This window comes from Erpetoichthys calabaricus, chromosome 17 (genome assembly GCF_900747795.2).
Source record: "Erpetoichthys calabaricus chromosome 17, fErpCal1.3, whole genome shotgun sequence".
NCBI classification, from domain to species: Eukaryota; Metazoa; Chordata; class Cladistia; order Polypteriformes; family Polypteridae; genus Erpetoichthys; species Erpetoichthys calabaricus.
In genome coordinates this window covers 21,134,078-21,150,006 of record NC_041410.2, presented here as the reverse complement: position 1 = coordinate 21,150,006, position 15,929 = coordinate 21,134,078, and the positions used below count along the sequence as shown (strand labels likewise).

The following is a 15,929-nucleotide window of genomic DNA, read 5'->3' as shown; positions in this document are numbered from 1 at the left end:
AAGGTGCAATCTGCAGAGAGAAAGACCACTCAAGTCACACAACAGAGAGAATGGTGGGGGTCTGGTCAGTTGAGCTGATGAAATAAATTAAATAAAAATGGACGTCATGGCTTTGTCCCCTTTGGATTTTTTTCTTTTTTCTTGCATCGGTGGTCTGCTACTTTCTTTCATGATGAGGTACAGTCACGTGCTAACTTCTTACTTTGTTTTCTGGGGTCTCAGTTGCCCTGGTGTGCCCTTCCAGCGGTGTCTCCTCTGAGCTTGTGATGACTGTTACACTGACAGACTGCACCAGCTCAACCAGCAAGTCGTGCTTTGCGTGTTAGAAACAGTCAGTGCAGTGAGGGTCTGCGGCCGCCATTTATGAAGCGCCACTGTTTGCTCACGCTCCGCTCCCCGCTGTTTTATTTGACTGTTTTACGCCTCCTCCCTTGGGCTGCTGCCCTTCAGCTACGCTCCCGGCCTAATCGCTTCTCAGATTGCTCATGCAGCATGTGTAGGCACTTTGACGTATTTATATTACAAGCCATTTCCAGGATATTCATGTCACACTTGGCGTTATGAATGCCATCTTTTTAATGTAACCAGTAAAAATATATCTAACCATAATAAAAGTTATGACTTCTTTATCTGTACCACTTTAGATTAGGTACTGTCTATGATTTAGGCTGAAAACTGACGCTTTGTAACCTTTTCCTTTAAGAGAAGCCATATTGTGTACCGTTGTCAGGGTTGTGTCCCTCGTTTCTAGGGGTGGGGTCTCTGGGGTCATGACCTTGACTTAATCCACAACTGGCATAAAAGGTACCTTGTCCGATCAGCGGATGAAATCCTTTATTTCATTTTGATCTCTTCTGTGTTTTCTCTTCTTGCATTGCCAGTTAATTGTTTTCACCTCTCGTCTGGGTTGCGGTCACCGGTTTATTTTTAATTTGTTTGGTTTTGCCTTTTGCCCGCTTCTCCTGGTTTACTCCCTGGAATCAGGACAGGCAGAAACTTACAGTGCATATTGTAGTCTTGTGTACTGCAGCAGGGGATTGTTAACAAAGGTTTCTTTTAATTTTAAAATCACAAAGTGTCCATATGTTATGGTAAAGCTGGGGTTAATGTCCGGGTGCAAGTGTTTATTTGGACTTGGTTTTTACTGTAGATGTAAGTTTTCATATTGTGTTAATAATTGTTTTTTTGTTCTTCTCTTTTGTGAGTTTTATTTATTTGATCTTGTGTTGTTCACTAATTATTGTGTAATTTTGTATTATGCTAACATTGTAGATATTAGTTTTCTTTTCTGTTAATGTCAACTGCCTGTATGTGGAGCCCAAGGGGCCAGGGCCACTTGACTAGGCCTGACTAGATATTTTTACCTGTTAGAAGTACTTTTGGAGTTCAAATGTAATTAATGTGTCTAAAAACATCACAATAAAAAAACCTAAAGGAACAAAAAACTAAAAATTACAGACATGGAAAAATTTGCTGGTCCCCTTACAGCTCATTGATGAAGTGTTGCATGTCTCCTGAGAAGTGACGAAATGAAAAGCATACCTGCATGCCTTTGACGTGTCATTGAGTTAACGAAAGCAAGTGTGACAAGAGATGAGGTACGGCTTTCTCTACAAAGATATGACCTGGACATAGAGAAGGCCGTATATTATTAGACTTGAGGAATTTTTCAAACTCGCTGTTTTCTGGAATCCACACACATCTCCAATCCTGCAGTCAGAAATTCAGCCAATTTAAATGAAGACGAGTCGTCACTCTGCTGTTTGGTGTCATTGTGTGCCTCACACTGGAACATGGACCAGAGAAAGCAAAGGAGAGAGCTGTCTCAGAACATCTCAAAGAAAATTATAAATTAACACGTCAGAGGCAGAGGTTTGAACACCATTTTGATATTCATGTGACAACAGTTGCAAATATTAAGAAGTTTAAGGTCCATGAGACCGTAGCCATTCATTCTGGACGTGGCTGCATGAGGAAAATCGACCCCACAATGGCAGAAGGACAGTGAGAACGATAGACAGAAAGCCTGGGACAGCATCCAAAGGGATACAAGCTGAACTCCAAGGCCAAGGTCCATCAGTGTCTGAACACACCATCTGTAGACTCAATGGTAGAAGACCTAGGAGGACTCCACCGTTGAAAGAACAGCATAAAAAAGCCAGACTGGCATTTGCTAAAGAAGCCACAACGCTTGTGGGAGAATGTCCTTTGGACTTAAGAGACAAAACTGGAGCTTGTTGGCAAGTCGCATCAGCTCTGTGTCCACAGAAGAAAAAAAACAGAAAAGAACAGCAGACCTCCTGTGAAATATGGGGTCAGGGGGTCTTGGTTAGTTTTGGGGCTTCTTTGCTGTATCTGACGTGGGGCGCATTGAGTCTGTGCAGTAAACAATGAAATCTCAGGACTATGAAGACATTCTGAAGTGAAACATACTGCCCAGTGTCAGAAAGCTCTGTCTCAGTCTCGAGTCATGGGTTCTCCAACAGGATAAACATACCCAGAATGCACAGCTAAAAGCACCCAAGAATGACTAAGAATAAAACACTGAACTATTCTGAAGTGGCCTCCTAGAAGCCGTGATTTGAATCTCATCAAACATCTATGGAAAGAACAGAAACATCCAGTTTGGAGAAGGCCCCCTTCAAACGTCACACAGCTGGAGCAGTTTGTTCATGAGGAGTGGGCCAAACGACCTGTGGACAGGTGCAGAGGTCTCATGGAGAGCTCCAGGAGTGACTGCAAACTCTAAAGGTTGTGGAGCAAAATATTAGACTAAGGGTCCCATCATTTTTGTCCATGCCATTTCCATTTTTGTTATTATTTGAAATATTCCATTGAATCAAAACTCGAAAGCAAAGTCAAATTTTTGTTAAATATGGAATAAACAATGATGGGTGCCAATTGCTTTTGTCAGTTTCGAGTTATTTTAGAGACAATTGTGGGTGGTTCTTTTATCTTGGAGGGATACCAACAAATCTGTCCACGTCTGTAAATATCAAACCGTCTGCCCACAAGGTGGCTTCAGCTTCTATTATTATTATTGTTGTGAATTATGAATAAAAGTAACTGGGCCATTGATGTCACAATTCTCTTTTTGTTTTTTATGGGCGCAGTCATGTTGAGTTGCAGACGTTGCAATGCACTGTCGGTCACTACAGAGTGCGTCTCTTTAAATATAATCGACACATCGATATAAAAAGTGCCTTATCAGACACGCCGTTATTTGAGATTGCGGATATCCTCAAAACATAATCTTACGTGTGTGTGTGTGAGTTTACTTCTTGAGTTTTAGAGTTCCGGGTTCTTTGCTTTCCCTCTTTCTGCGAATCTTCGGTTAGTGATGACAGGCCAGATCTCTCGTTTCGACTTTGGCTCACATTTGCCCTCCTGGTCATCCCCATGTGCCATTCTTAGGGTGAGGTTTAACACCACTGGCCACAGGGTGCCCACAGGTTGGTAAGCCAGCAAACACCCCTTGGGGGGGGGGGGGGGGGGGGGTCTGAGTACTTGTGGGTAAGTGGAGCAGCCATACCATGAGGTTGTTGGGCATTGGCTTGTATTCTGCCCGCTTTTTTACCCTTTCCTTACAATAACACCCACCCCTGTTTTATATGTTGGTTGACTTGGTCTTTATTTGGTTTCTGGGATAGCCCAAGAGTGTCCCCCATTGTTCTCAATTGGTCCAGCATTACTTTCTGAATCTTTAAACAGAGAGGAGACCCCTTCGGAGGTAACCAAGAACTTCAGAGACTTAAAATTCTGATGCTTTCCCTTTTCCCTTTGTAGTTTATAAGTGAGAGTACTGTGACCCTGTGGCTCTGACATGTAGAGGTGGGAGTGAACCTGATGCCCTGTGCCCCTCTTGTGCTCACCTTTTTGTGTTTATTGGGGGGGCAATGTGCCTACCTGGTGTAAACAGTTGAAGAGACAGACCGAGAGCAGCACTCAGGGGAGCAGGGCGCTATATTCCTAAGAGACTTCTTTCTTTGCTGCCCGCCGTTGCCAGGAAGCCTCTCGCTTGAGTCTAAAGGTGGGCTGACGCTCCACTGCTCTCTAATGAGCCTGCAGATCACAAATTGGAAGCGCGTAATAGCAGATCACCATTAATACTCTGCCGTTTTTGAAAAGTAAATGGAGGCAATCAAAGAGAGAGCGCTTTTTAAAAGGCACTTTAGCAAACTCCTCAAATGAAATTAGGTTAAAGGAATAAGCAAAAAAGCGTGAAATCACAGACGCCGGGGGCTCGCAGGAACTTCCTGGCAATTTCGAATGCAGATAAGGCGGCTAATGCACGCAACTTCTTCATTTTCATTTGTACTTTTTATGCGGCAAAGTGAGTGTGCAATTATTTCTGTGTGCCTAAAATAATTGCAAATGTAAATGAGCAAAATATTTGCATTCAGGAGGCACAAACATTTAAGAGAGCTCTGAGGGAAAAAAATAATAAAAAGGAATGCTTGGCACATCAAGCTGGCATTTGTCACGAAAGCTGCAAGTCTGGAATTTTCAACACATAAGCCTCGACCGCAAATGTCCACTGTTTTCCCTTGTCTTGTAAATCACACATCACACAGCATGATGCTTCTTGCTCAAGTGACTATATAGCGCCTTTAATTGTAACTGTGGCCACAAAGCAGTTCTAAAGCCTGCCAAGACGTTGTTAAATTTAGATGGCTCCATTTACCGCGAGCACAAGCACTTTAGAACCTTCATGATTGCTTATAGCACCTTTTATGGGAGCCCAGTGACAAAGAACGTTTGCACCCTACACCCTGAATGACTCCAAGGAGACCAAACGCATGCAAAATGGCCGCAGCTCAAGTGCTGTTTTTATGATTATTTTGTTTGTATTCAATGCTAACAGCGCTGATTATTTAGTTCCTTTATGTCACCTTTATGTGTTCCTTGTCTTTTGTGAGCGGTTCCCCAAGAGGCGGGTCACCTGCCCATCACCATCCAGGAACTGCCCTATAAAGGCTGAGGACAACCCAGAGTCCTTTGCGGTTCATTGTGATTATTATTGCACTTTTATGATTTTCTGGATTTTTTGACCCTGTGTTCTGTTTTTTTTTACTTTGCCTCTTGGATTTCAGATTGTAAGTTTGTTCACGTTTTGGGATTACCTTTTGCAGGCTTTGCCTTATAGGCCTTTTTGGAGCTCATTTTTGGCACAGAGCGTTTTTGTGAAAATAAATCTTTTTATTTATAAAGATTTCACGCGGCCCTTTTCATTTCTAGCTGAGGTGCGGCCATTATTTCCCCCCTCTAGTAGGCATGTTGGTTAATTTTCGGGACTTTGTGTTCTTGGGAACTTCCTAATCCATAGAACTTTGCACGTATCTCCACAGACAAGGCGGTTCTGACGGAATACTCCACCTAAAATGATTCATTTTTTCAAATGTTACTTGTAGTTTGTAATGATGGCTGAGAAAAAAATGTAATCTTATGGTTTCATTGGGAGCAGCGATAACAAATGGGAACCAACAGGGACCAACGCTGGACGACAGCAAACAGTACCAAAAATATCCATGAAACAAATCTCACGTGACGCACATCTCAAGTCATCCAGTCGTATGCTCACAACGTCCCAAACGTACAAATGTTTGATGACAAATGAACAGTAGCATACGGTAAATACAGTAATGAAAATCTGCAGCCCCTGAAGCCCCCCAAACACTCCAATCTCCTTCCTTATTCCTTTAGAATTTCAAGTAAGGCGTGTAGAGCAGGACTGCTGGTTTTTGCTGGACATTTTCATTCAGTTCCTCCGCTGTCTGTGGTTCAACTACTCGTCCTAATGCTCTTCATATTGTTTTCCTCACAGGAGCTCTTGTTCAGCGTCTGCGCCCTCAATGTCATTTCCACCATTGTCTGTGCCCTGGCCACAGCGATATGCTGCATGCAGATGGTGTCCACCGACATTCTGCACATGGTGAGTTGATTTCACATCTGTCATGGCGTTGCTGGAGTCGAATGGGTGACGGGTCACTCGTTGTGTGAATTGATCAGTGTCACTAGGGGTTCACTAGTGTGTCACATGAATCCAGCCTGGATACCAACTGTATATTTCATTGGACTTGTCAGAAATGGTTAGAGTAGCCCATTGTTTCCACCAGACATGTCCATTTGGTCTGAGAGACCCCAGCTCCCATCACCTATCCTCCACATATCCGCTCTCTCTGATATGACACCCAATAACTGGAGCCCATCATCTACCCTGACACAATCACAGCTTCTCCAACAACACATCTGAGTCCCCTGCTCAGTGCCAACTCCCTGAAAGGTCCATTCAGGCTAATGTGACCCCCACCCCATCACTGTCATACCCAGTGGTTAAGGCTTGAGATGGTGGGCTCAAATCTGTGGTACTGGTAGTTTGTGAGCTTGAGCAAGTCACTTCGTGCTCCACCTCAAAAAACAAAGTTGTATCTCAATTGCTGTACGTCACCTTATGGATAATGGGGTCAGCCATACAAGGAAATGCAGATCTCCTCTTTGATATGCCCACCCAGTCCCCGGCACATGGTGCGGCTGATTAACCGAGCGCCACGTCAGGCTGTGTTTGTGTTCTGAAGTGGCCTGCTGATGGGTAAGTGATCTTCATGCCAGCCTCCTTGCACTTCATTATGTCTGATCCTCTCCATCACTGACTGCAAAGAGATCTCATTGATTCCTGTTTTGTAGTTCATTCCACACAGGTCGCGGTCTCTGAACCCGGAATGCATGACTCCGCATGGGACCATTCTGCATCAGATGCTTGATTTCGACGAGTTTATCCCTCCAATCCCACCTCCACCCTACTACCCGCCGGAGTACACCTGCACCCCTGTGGCGGAGGCACAGAGGTAAGCTAACATCCTCTTGAATTGTTTATTGATTATTGGTTACCAATCACTGTACTTATCTCTAAGAGAATTGTGGTGCTCGAGTTAGGGTGGTCCGCAGATAAAAGTGCAGACCCTGGAAAGGACTGGGGCCAAAACGTGTGTAAAGATTATTGGGAGGAAACGAAGGACCAGGAGAAAAGGCAAAAGATAAAATTGCAGGGGTCCAGTCTGTGAGATCAATATAACTAGTGAAGGGATGGTTTATTTGGGGGACTCCCTGTTTACTGTCAGTTGTAAAAAGAGAACAAAATGCAAAAATACCAAACAAATGCCAAATATGGCGGCTGTCAAGAGGCCCGACCTTCTTAGTAGCTGCTCTCCCAAAGTGAACATTCACTGAACGATCAGCAAGCTCTTGAACTAGTGATGCGGGCAGAAGGGGCGGGGCTATACTGGGTTTCCCGCCAGTGACATCAGAGTTGTTCCTGTGGGTGTGGCCCCATTCGAGGGCAAGAGAGGTTAGTGCTGGTATCACTCGTCCCCCGTTGTCTCCTTTGAAACTAAGTGTTGAGATACAGTCAACTAAATTGATAATATCATATATAATATATGAATCACTTCTGTGCATACTAAGGACTTCCATTAACACCTTAGACGGCTCACCTCCTACCCTCAATGAACAAAGTGTGCAAGGTACGAAATGTCTGCTCTTTACACTTTGGCAGACAAACAAGCATGTTTTTAATTTCAAAAATGAGCCTACGTAAAATCACTTGATTTATTAATACTTTACTAAATGACACAAAAAAAGATGTGTCTGCCCCAGTTAAAGTGGCATCTCAGTCTATAAAAACTGGTTAGGATTTCTTGCAGCAGGACACCGCTAGTTTTACAGTGCATCCGGAAAGTATTCACGGTGCATCACTTTCTCCACATTTTGTTATGTTACAGCCTTATTCCAAAATGGATTGAATTCATTTTTTTCCTCAGAATTCTACACACAACACCCCATAATGACAACATAAAAAAGTTTACTTGAGATTTTTGTAAATTTATTAAAAATAAAAAAACTGAGAAATCCCATGTACATAAGTATTCACAGCCTTTGCTCAATACTTTGTCGATGCACCTTTGGCAGTAATTATAGCCTCAAGTCTTTTTGAATATGATGCCACAAGCTTGGCACACCTATCCTTGGACAGTTTCGCCCATTCCTCTTTGCAGCACCTCTCAAGCTCCATCAGGTTGGATGGGAAGCGTCGGTGCACAGCCATTTTAAGATCTCTCCAGAGATGTTCAATCGGATTCAAGTCTGGGCTCTGGCTGGGCCACTCAAGGACATTCACAGAGTTGTCCTGAAGCCACTCCTTTGATATCTTGGCTGTGTGCTTAGGGTCGTTGTCCTGCTGAAAGATGAACCTTCGCCCAAGTCTGAGGTCAAGAGCGCTCTGGAGCAGGTTTTCATCCAGGATGTCTCTGTACATTGCTGCAGTCATCTTTCCCTTTATCCTGACTAGTCTCCCAGTTCCTGCCGCTGAGAAACATCCCCACAGCATGATGCTGCCAACACCATGCTTCACTGTAGGGATGGTGCCAGGTTTCCTCCAAACGTCACGCCTGGCATTCACGCCAAAGAGTTCAATCTTTGTCTCATCAGACCAGAGAATTTTCTTTCTCATGGTCTGAGAGTCCTTCAGGTGCCTTTTGGCAAACTCCAGGCGGGCTGCCATGTGTCTTTTACTAAGGAGTGGCTTCCGTCTGGCCACTCTACCATACAGGCCTGATTGGTGGATTACTGCAGAAATGGTTGTCCTTGTGGAAGGTTCTCCTCTCTCCACAGAGGACCTCTGGAGCTCTGACAGAGTGACCATCGGGTTCTTGGTCACCTCCTTGACTAAGGCCCTTCTCCCCCGATCGCTCAGTTTAGATGGCCGGCCAGCTCTAGGAAGAGTCCTGGTGGTTTCGAACTTCTTCCACCTACGGATGATGGAGGCCACTGTGCTCATTGGGACCTTCAAAGCAGCAGACATTTTTCTGTAACCTTCCCCAGATTTGTGCCTCGAGACAATCCTGTCTCGGAGGTCTACAGACAATTCCTTTGACTTCATGCTTGGTTTGTGCTCTGACATGAGCTGTCAACTGTGGGACGTTATATAGACAGGTGTGTGCCTTTCCAAATCATGTCCAATCAACTGAATTTACCACAGGTGGACTCCAATGAAGCTGCAGAAACATCTCAAGGATGATCAGGGGAAACAGGATGCACCTGAGCTCAATTTCGAGCTTCATGGCAAAGGCTGTGAATACTTATGTACATGTGCTTTCTCAATGTTTTTTTTATTTTTCATAAATTTGCAAAAATCTCAAGTAAACTTTTTTCACGTTGTCATTATGGGGTGTTGTGTGTAGAATTCTGAGGAAAAAAAATGAATTTAATCCATTTTGGAATAAGGCTGTAACACAAGAAAATGTGGAAAAAGTGATGTGCTGTAAATACTTTCCGGATGCACTATATATGTAACTGGGGGTTCGCCTCACCAGGTTGTCCCTTTTATTAAACAGAGACACAATATCAAACAAAAGAGTAACCCAAATGACGCTCATTGGCAGGGAATTTGAAGTAACAAGAAGGTGTCGTCTCTCCGACGGGTTGCTCTGTCCAGTAATGACGTCTCCTTCTGGGACACCCGGGGTTTTAATGGCAGCTGGACCAGAAGTGACAGGGTTAAATGGCGTCACAGGGTGGCTTCTCGGGGAAAGAAGGAGATGACAGCGTTAGCGGCAGCACCCCCTCTCATCTCGGCGGGTTATTGCATGCCTTCGCTGAGCCTGAGAGGAGGTCCTCCGACACACACACATGACAAGGCACAAAGTTCTAAGCTGGAAGGAGAAAAATCGAGTGTTAAAACCAAACTGGGAGGTGAATACTGGGAATCAAAAACAAGTTGAGGTTCTCACTAACTGTAAATCCTCCCCAAAATAAATAGATTGCTAACCAAAGAGTCACAGTTTGTTTTGAAAGACACCTGGCATATTGCGACGCCACCTAAAGGCTGAATGTGCGACCATGGTGCCAGTCACATGTTAACAACGGGAGCCTTTATGGTACACAACGTGGAGTACTCCGACGGAGGGCAGTGTCATTATGAATATATGAGTCGACGATTAGAAAACCCAAAACTCCTAAATGTGTTTTGGGCCGTCCTTCATGTAGTTCTGTAGATTAGGGTTACAGCTCTTAGAGTTTCTCAGTTCAAATGAATTATTGTGGGATAAAGAGGAGTTTTCTAATTAGAAAAATCCCCAAAAAAAGGAATAACAATTCTCAACAAATATTAAATGAAGTTTATTTTTTCCTGTTTTGGAATGCTGTTGACGTACCTACCGCCAAGGCCTGACTGTTTCTGTCCTTCTTGTGTCCCTCAGAGGCCTACACTTGGATTTCCCTCACTCCCCATTTAGTGCCATCTTTGGAATGCCAATCAACAGCCCTGGGGGGCTTTATCCCTCGGAGCTGCCACCTCCGTATGAAGCTGTGGTGGGTCAGACGCCGGCCAGTCAGGTGAGTCCACCTCCCACATGTCTGACAGAGGGCACGCAGCCCCCCACGCTGCATTATGGCCGCCAGTCTCCTTGTATGTTCCACTTGATTATTGTGTGTCAGTTAATGGAGTCGCTCTGTGTCTGCCATCTTGGCAGCAATGAGGTAGCTTCTGAGCAGCTTGGTACATCATCATGCCCAGGGAGCAGCTGGCTCAGGGCTTGAGAGTGTGTGGAAGATGAGGGCCCCAAAGCTTCAAGGCAGTGAGCATGCGAAGTACGAAGAGAGACATCATTGAGCAGAGTGACATCAGAGCAGCCTGTGTGACGTGTGGCCAGGTAAGGCAGGACAGACAATAAGAATAGCTGAGATGCCCACCGGGTCCTCCCGTTTAGTGGCAGTTCTTCACACAAACAGCAAAAAAATGTCCACAAACGTTAACATAAAGGTTCACCAATCTGACACTGTTCAGAGCTATCTTCTGCGTAGCACGTGTTCTCACAAAGGACAATCAGGAGGTCCGTCTCGTGAGGCACTTCTGGGTCAAATGCCGACTCCTCTCTGGGCTGCTGGTCTTCTTATCCCAATGGACCCCGGAAGGGGACGGAGTTAAGTGCCCTCAGTGGGCGGTTTCTCAGAGCTGCAGAAAGAGAAATAGAAGAGACGGTCAGCAACATCACCCCCTGCTGCTGTGGCGGACTAACACATACCGTATATAAGTCGGGTCTTGAAACCTAAAAAATCGATCATAAAATCAGACCCCGACTTATACACCCGCTCAAAAATACGACACTTAATTTTTTTTGTTTTGCATCTTCTTGCCTCCTCCAATGTCACACTAGTTTCTCAGACACATCGAATTTTGTTGCAGCAGTGCAGTTACCAATTTCTTTCGTCCCTTCAACGACTTTTAATTTAAAACCAGCTTCATATTTTCTTCTGATCGTAGATAAGGGGTGCTCTTATGATAAAGGTGTATGAGGGTGTGAGATACAAAAACCGCAAAACAGTGCAAACGTCGCTTTGGAATAGTTCTGGTCACTTAACCATAATACATAGAAAATAAAGGCAGTGTACTCCATGGTTACTCTCTCAGGTGGGCGTTAGCATATCATAATCTCTTGGACCAATAGCATGAGATTTCCACATTCGACTTATACGACCGACATTATAAAATACCAGAAATTATACGGTAAAATCAAGTCCCGACTTATCTGCGGGAGAACTTAAACGTGAGTATATACGGTATCTTATCTGAGCCTGTGAGGAGGTGACAGATGGCAGGACAGAGTGTCATGCTATATCTGAGACCTCAAATCCACCTGTGTGGGCATCGCAGGGACGAACCCTGAAGAGTATCTGCCCACTGCACAACTTCACTGTAACCCCTAAGTGATTGCACTCGTTTTGTCAGAAGGAGCTTCATGCACTCCTGCTTATATTTCAGCCACATGTCAGGGACCAGGACGTGTTCCTTTCTGGTGCCACACGTAGGCATAAAAAGTCCAGAACAATCCGGACAGAGAACAAGATAAGGCGTGCCAGGTAGAGTCAGGACCATGGACAGGTAGCAGGTGATGATGCCAGGTGAAAGCTTGTCCCTCAACTTTTTCTTATATCATTTTTATTTCATATGGAACCTTCTTGGCATGCACTGTGGCAAAGAGTTTTGCAAAATCATTTCAAAGTTACTTGGCAGAGTGCCGTTCGTGGTCTATACTGTCCAACATTCTTTACAGAATTGAAGACCTGCTCTAAAGAACGTTATGAAGCTAGTCAAATGTGTTTGTCTACAGGGGGTGCAGTGTATCCAGAGTCCTGGCATTGCCCACGTGGCACTGGTACATTCTCCTGGTGTCTGCATGGTGTTTCTTTGAGCACTCTGGTTTTCCTTCCACCTCCACAAAGACTTGTCGAGCTCAGTGATTGACAGTAAGACTGGCACCGTGTCGGTGTGTCTGTGAGGGGCCGATGTCCACCTTGTACCAAGTGCTGCCAGGTTCTGCACCAGCCTTCTCAGTCTTTCAGTTGGATTAGGTGGGTTTAAGGATCTTATGCTGTTTTATCTTATACAACGTTCAATCAGAGTGGGCTTATTTAAAACACAAAGTAGTTGACTGTAGAAGTGTTCACCCCATTGATTTGACACAATCCCCCCCCCCCCTCCCAAATATCCACTTGTGCAGCCCGTTAGATTACTGGACATCTCCAGTCTGGGGTTTCAGTCGATTGTCATCTAAATCCACCTGAATGTGTAAGGCCCACCTAGTTTTGACTCAGTATGGTGGCCTAACCTACATGATGAAGACTAATGAACACTCCAAGGAACTCCGTGAAGAAGGTGATTGAGGAGCACAAGTTAGGAAATGAGAAAATATCCGAGTTAAATGAGCCATTAAGAAATAGAAAGAGTGTGGCACAGCGGGAAATCTGCCAGGGCAGGCGGTCCACAGAAACTAAGTAATCATGTAGGAAGATGACAAGTGATGAAGACCACCAAGAGACCAATGAGAACTCTGAAGGAGTTACAAGTTAGAGTGACTGAGAGTGACAACAACTTTCACCAGGGGGGTTCATCTGTCACAGCTTTATGTGAGAGTGGCAAAGAGAAAAAAAAACACACAGGATATCTCGGCAGAAGGCACCATGGGAGACTCTGAAGTCAGCTGGAAGAGGGTTCCGGGGTCTGATGATATCAGAAATTCAACACTTTGGCCTTCAGACTGAACGTCATGATTGAACGCTGCGCATTCTCAGAAACACACCATCTCCACCGTGAAGCAGGGTGGTTGTGGTCTCGGGCTGTGGGGATGCTTGTCTGCAGCAGGCCCTGCAAAGCTCGTGAGGGAAACATGAAGGCAGCAAAAATACGATGAAAATCCTGGAGGAGAACCTGCTGAAGACTGCAAGAAACCGAGCAAGACAACGACCTGGAGCGTAAAGTCAAAAGGTACACAGGAGTGGCTTTGAAATGAATGTGCTGGAGTGGCCGAGTCAGAGTCTAGACCCCCAGTCCATTTGAGAACTGGTGGCTGGACTTGACAAAGGCTGTTCACTCACTCACAACCGCCATGATGCCTGACAGAGCTGGAGCAGCTTTATAAACGGCAGAGTCGAGGTGTGCAAAGCTGATTGGCTGATTGACCTGTGCGATGCGCACACTCGGCTTCAATGACGCGAGTCACGGCTGTCATCTCCTAAATATTCACGTCAGCAGTGATCAAAAAACTCAAATTCAGTCCATTGTGATTAAATGTTTTACAAATATTAATGGTTAGGGTTAGGGTTAGGGTTAGGCGGTGAATGCTTTTTATAGGCCCTGTGTCTTGTCTCATGAACTGCTTGGTTTATATAGCTCCTTTCATCGTGCAGCGGGATGCCTTTATGGTGAACTGGATGATCTCTTGGTGTCTGCAGTAAACGCTCCACAGTTGGGCACCGTGCCTCCTTCTTGCTTCTGTTTGTCTGAACCTGTAAAGAGGATGGCAGCCTTTAATGGAGATTTTTCCATTTCCCTTGCAGGCTGATGCTCCTCACAGCCACTAAATCACACGGCATGAGGGGCCGTTCTTTCGCAGCCGTGACTTCCAGGCGTGTAAATGGCGTCTGTTTGGGGGGCTGCACTCGGCTGCTCTTCTGATTAGCCACGTGTGAAGAGGTCTGGCGTCTTTAATTGCCGTATGCACGCTCTCCCTGTGGAGCACTCCTGAGAATCCCCAGTTTCCGGCAATACTGTGTGTGTGTGTGTGTGTGTATGGGGGAGGTGTGGGGTGGGTAGTGAGGGGGTGCAGGGTGGGTAGTGGAGGCTGTTGATTCACAGGAGGCAATAAATTCCACGTGTTGAGCACATGACTGGTGTCTAGACGGAGCAGCACTGGGAGCTGTGGAGGTTTTTATGAGGTGTCCTCCAATGAGAATTTGCTCCTGCAAAGGACTCAGTGCTGCCCCCCACCCCACCACCCCCGACCCTTAAGCCACCCACCCCACCAAACAGGCACTTTGTTCAGCAAGGCCTGACATGTTGGCACATCCTTTAGAACTTTGGGTTTGGGGTGGGCCGCCCTTATGCAAATATTAAATACAGCAAGGCAGGCCGACAGACCTTTTGACAAAGTCAGGTTGGCAGAGCAGTGGCCGTGAATACCTCTTGTCAAATGAGGGTCTTCTGTTGTCATAGGGGTCGTTTGAAGAAACACAAATAAACGCAGCAAAGTTTTATGTCAAGGGGCCTCTCTGCTGACATTTGGACGTCCACGAGCGCCTCTTCACTGCTTGATGGTAGCCGACTGCCCAAGTGGAGTTTATTGTTATTTCTTAGCGCCGCTGATCGGCTTTCCTGTCCTTCAGCTCGGTGGTGACCCCCCTCATCTTGATGCCTTGAGTCCTCAGTTGAATCTTCTGGACATTTGTACTGCGGGTCTTAATAGCTTCTCGCTTCTGACCTCTTGTGGAGTTTGTGTCTTCTCTTCGGGGTCACTAGACGCCCAGTGACTAAGTTTAGTTAAGGCTTTTGCTGGAATGGAGAAGGTTGAAGCTTCCTTGAAACTGACATCTTCTTGTCAAGTGTGGGCAGCTGGACCTCCATAATCTTCCTGTTTTGGGCCAAAGAGTGGAAGAAGACCCCTCGAAATGGGACAAAAAAAATGACACTCACCGGGAGATAAAAAGCTTAAAATGTGAGGCCAAAGAAAAGGCCTGACGAGGGTCTGAGCCAACAGCAAGCAAAACCAACATGGAAGGCAAAAGGGGGATTTGAAACAACGAAAAAGATGAGGGTCTGAGCTCACTTCATATCCTCTCTGTAACTGGAACAGCAGAGTCGTGGAGAGGTTTGAAATTATCTAAAGGCTTGGCTGGCATCTTTTAGAATGGTGACCAGCAATGGGTGTCATTAGCAGGAACAATATGGCCGTGCCACAAAATGGTCATAAAAACAACAACAAAGAAATAGCAATAAATAAATCAAATAAAAAGAATACACAAAATTCACTCAAATCGTAACGTGCATTTCTAATGTCCAGCAGGTAGCGATGGGTGATTTGTGAACAATTCATTCCTTTTGAGCGACTCTTTTCAATGAATCATGGGAATTAATTCAGTGAGCCAGTGGAGCCTGGTGGGAGTGCAGCAGCAGCAGCGTATGCGTCTTTTGTTTAGATGCTTAAAGCCCTCGTGTGTGTGGCGACCGTCTGATTGAGGAGTCTCGAACACTTCACGTATGAGTTTGGCTAGTTAGAATGAAATTGTCATCGGAAAACGAGAACGCCGTCACACAAATACAATACAGTGATAACACATTACTACAGGTCAGCTTGGTCGGGTTGGGGGGCATGCACTGGTACAGCCTCCACACAATGAAACAGCTCGGGATCCCGCTTGGCAACCCCCCAGGCAAACACGTGCTCCTTTCCCACCCTCTGGAATTGACCCTCTATCTGCCACAGCCAGGTGTTACATGGGCGTCCCCCTGACCTGGTTCAGCTACTCGGGTCGTCATCAGTGAGGGTCCTGTGAGCCGAATCACCCTTGAGGTATTGCGCCACATGGCCATAGTGCCGTAA

The 15,929-nt window shown here is 45.5% G+C and overlaps 1 protein-coding gene across 2 annotated transcripts in view; it reads left to right on the top strand.

Annotated features, from left to right (window-relative positions):
- fam189a1 (family with sequence similarity 189 member A1) overlaps positions 1–15,929 on the top strand; it is a 404,507-nt gene that overhangs the window by 371,502 nt on the left and 17,076 nt on the right. For both annotated transcript variants that reach the window (XM_051920463.1, XM_051920464.1), the window contains exons 5-7: positions 5,825–5,932; positions 6,685–6,845; positions 10,254–10,389. In XM_051920463.1, coding sequence (XP_051776423.1) covers positions 5,825–5,932; positions 6,685–6,845; positions 10,254–10,389 — 405 coding nt within the window. The remainder of the gene's footprint in view (positions 1–5,824; positions 5,933–6,684; positions 6,846–10,253; positions 10,390–15,929) is intronic.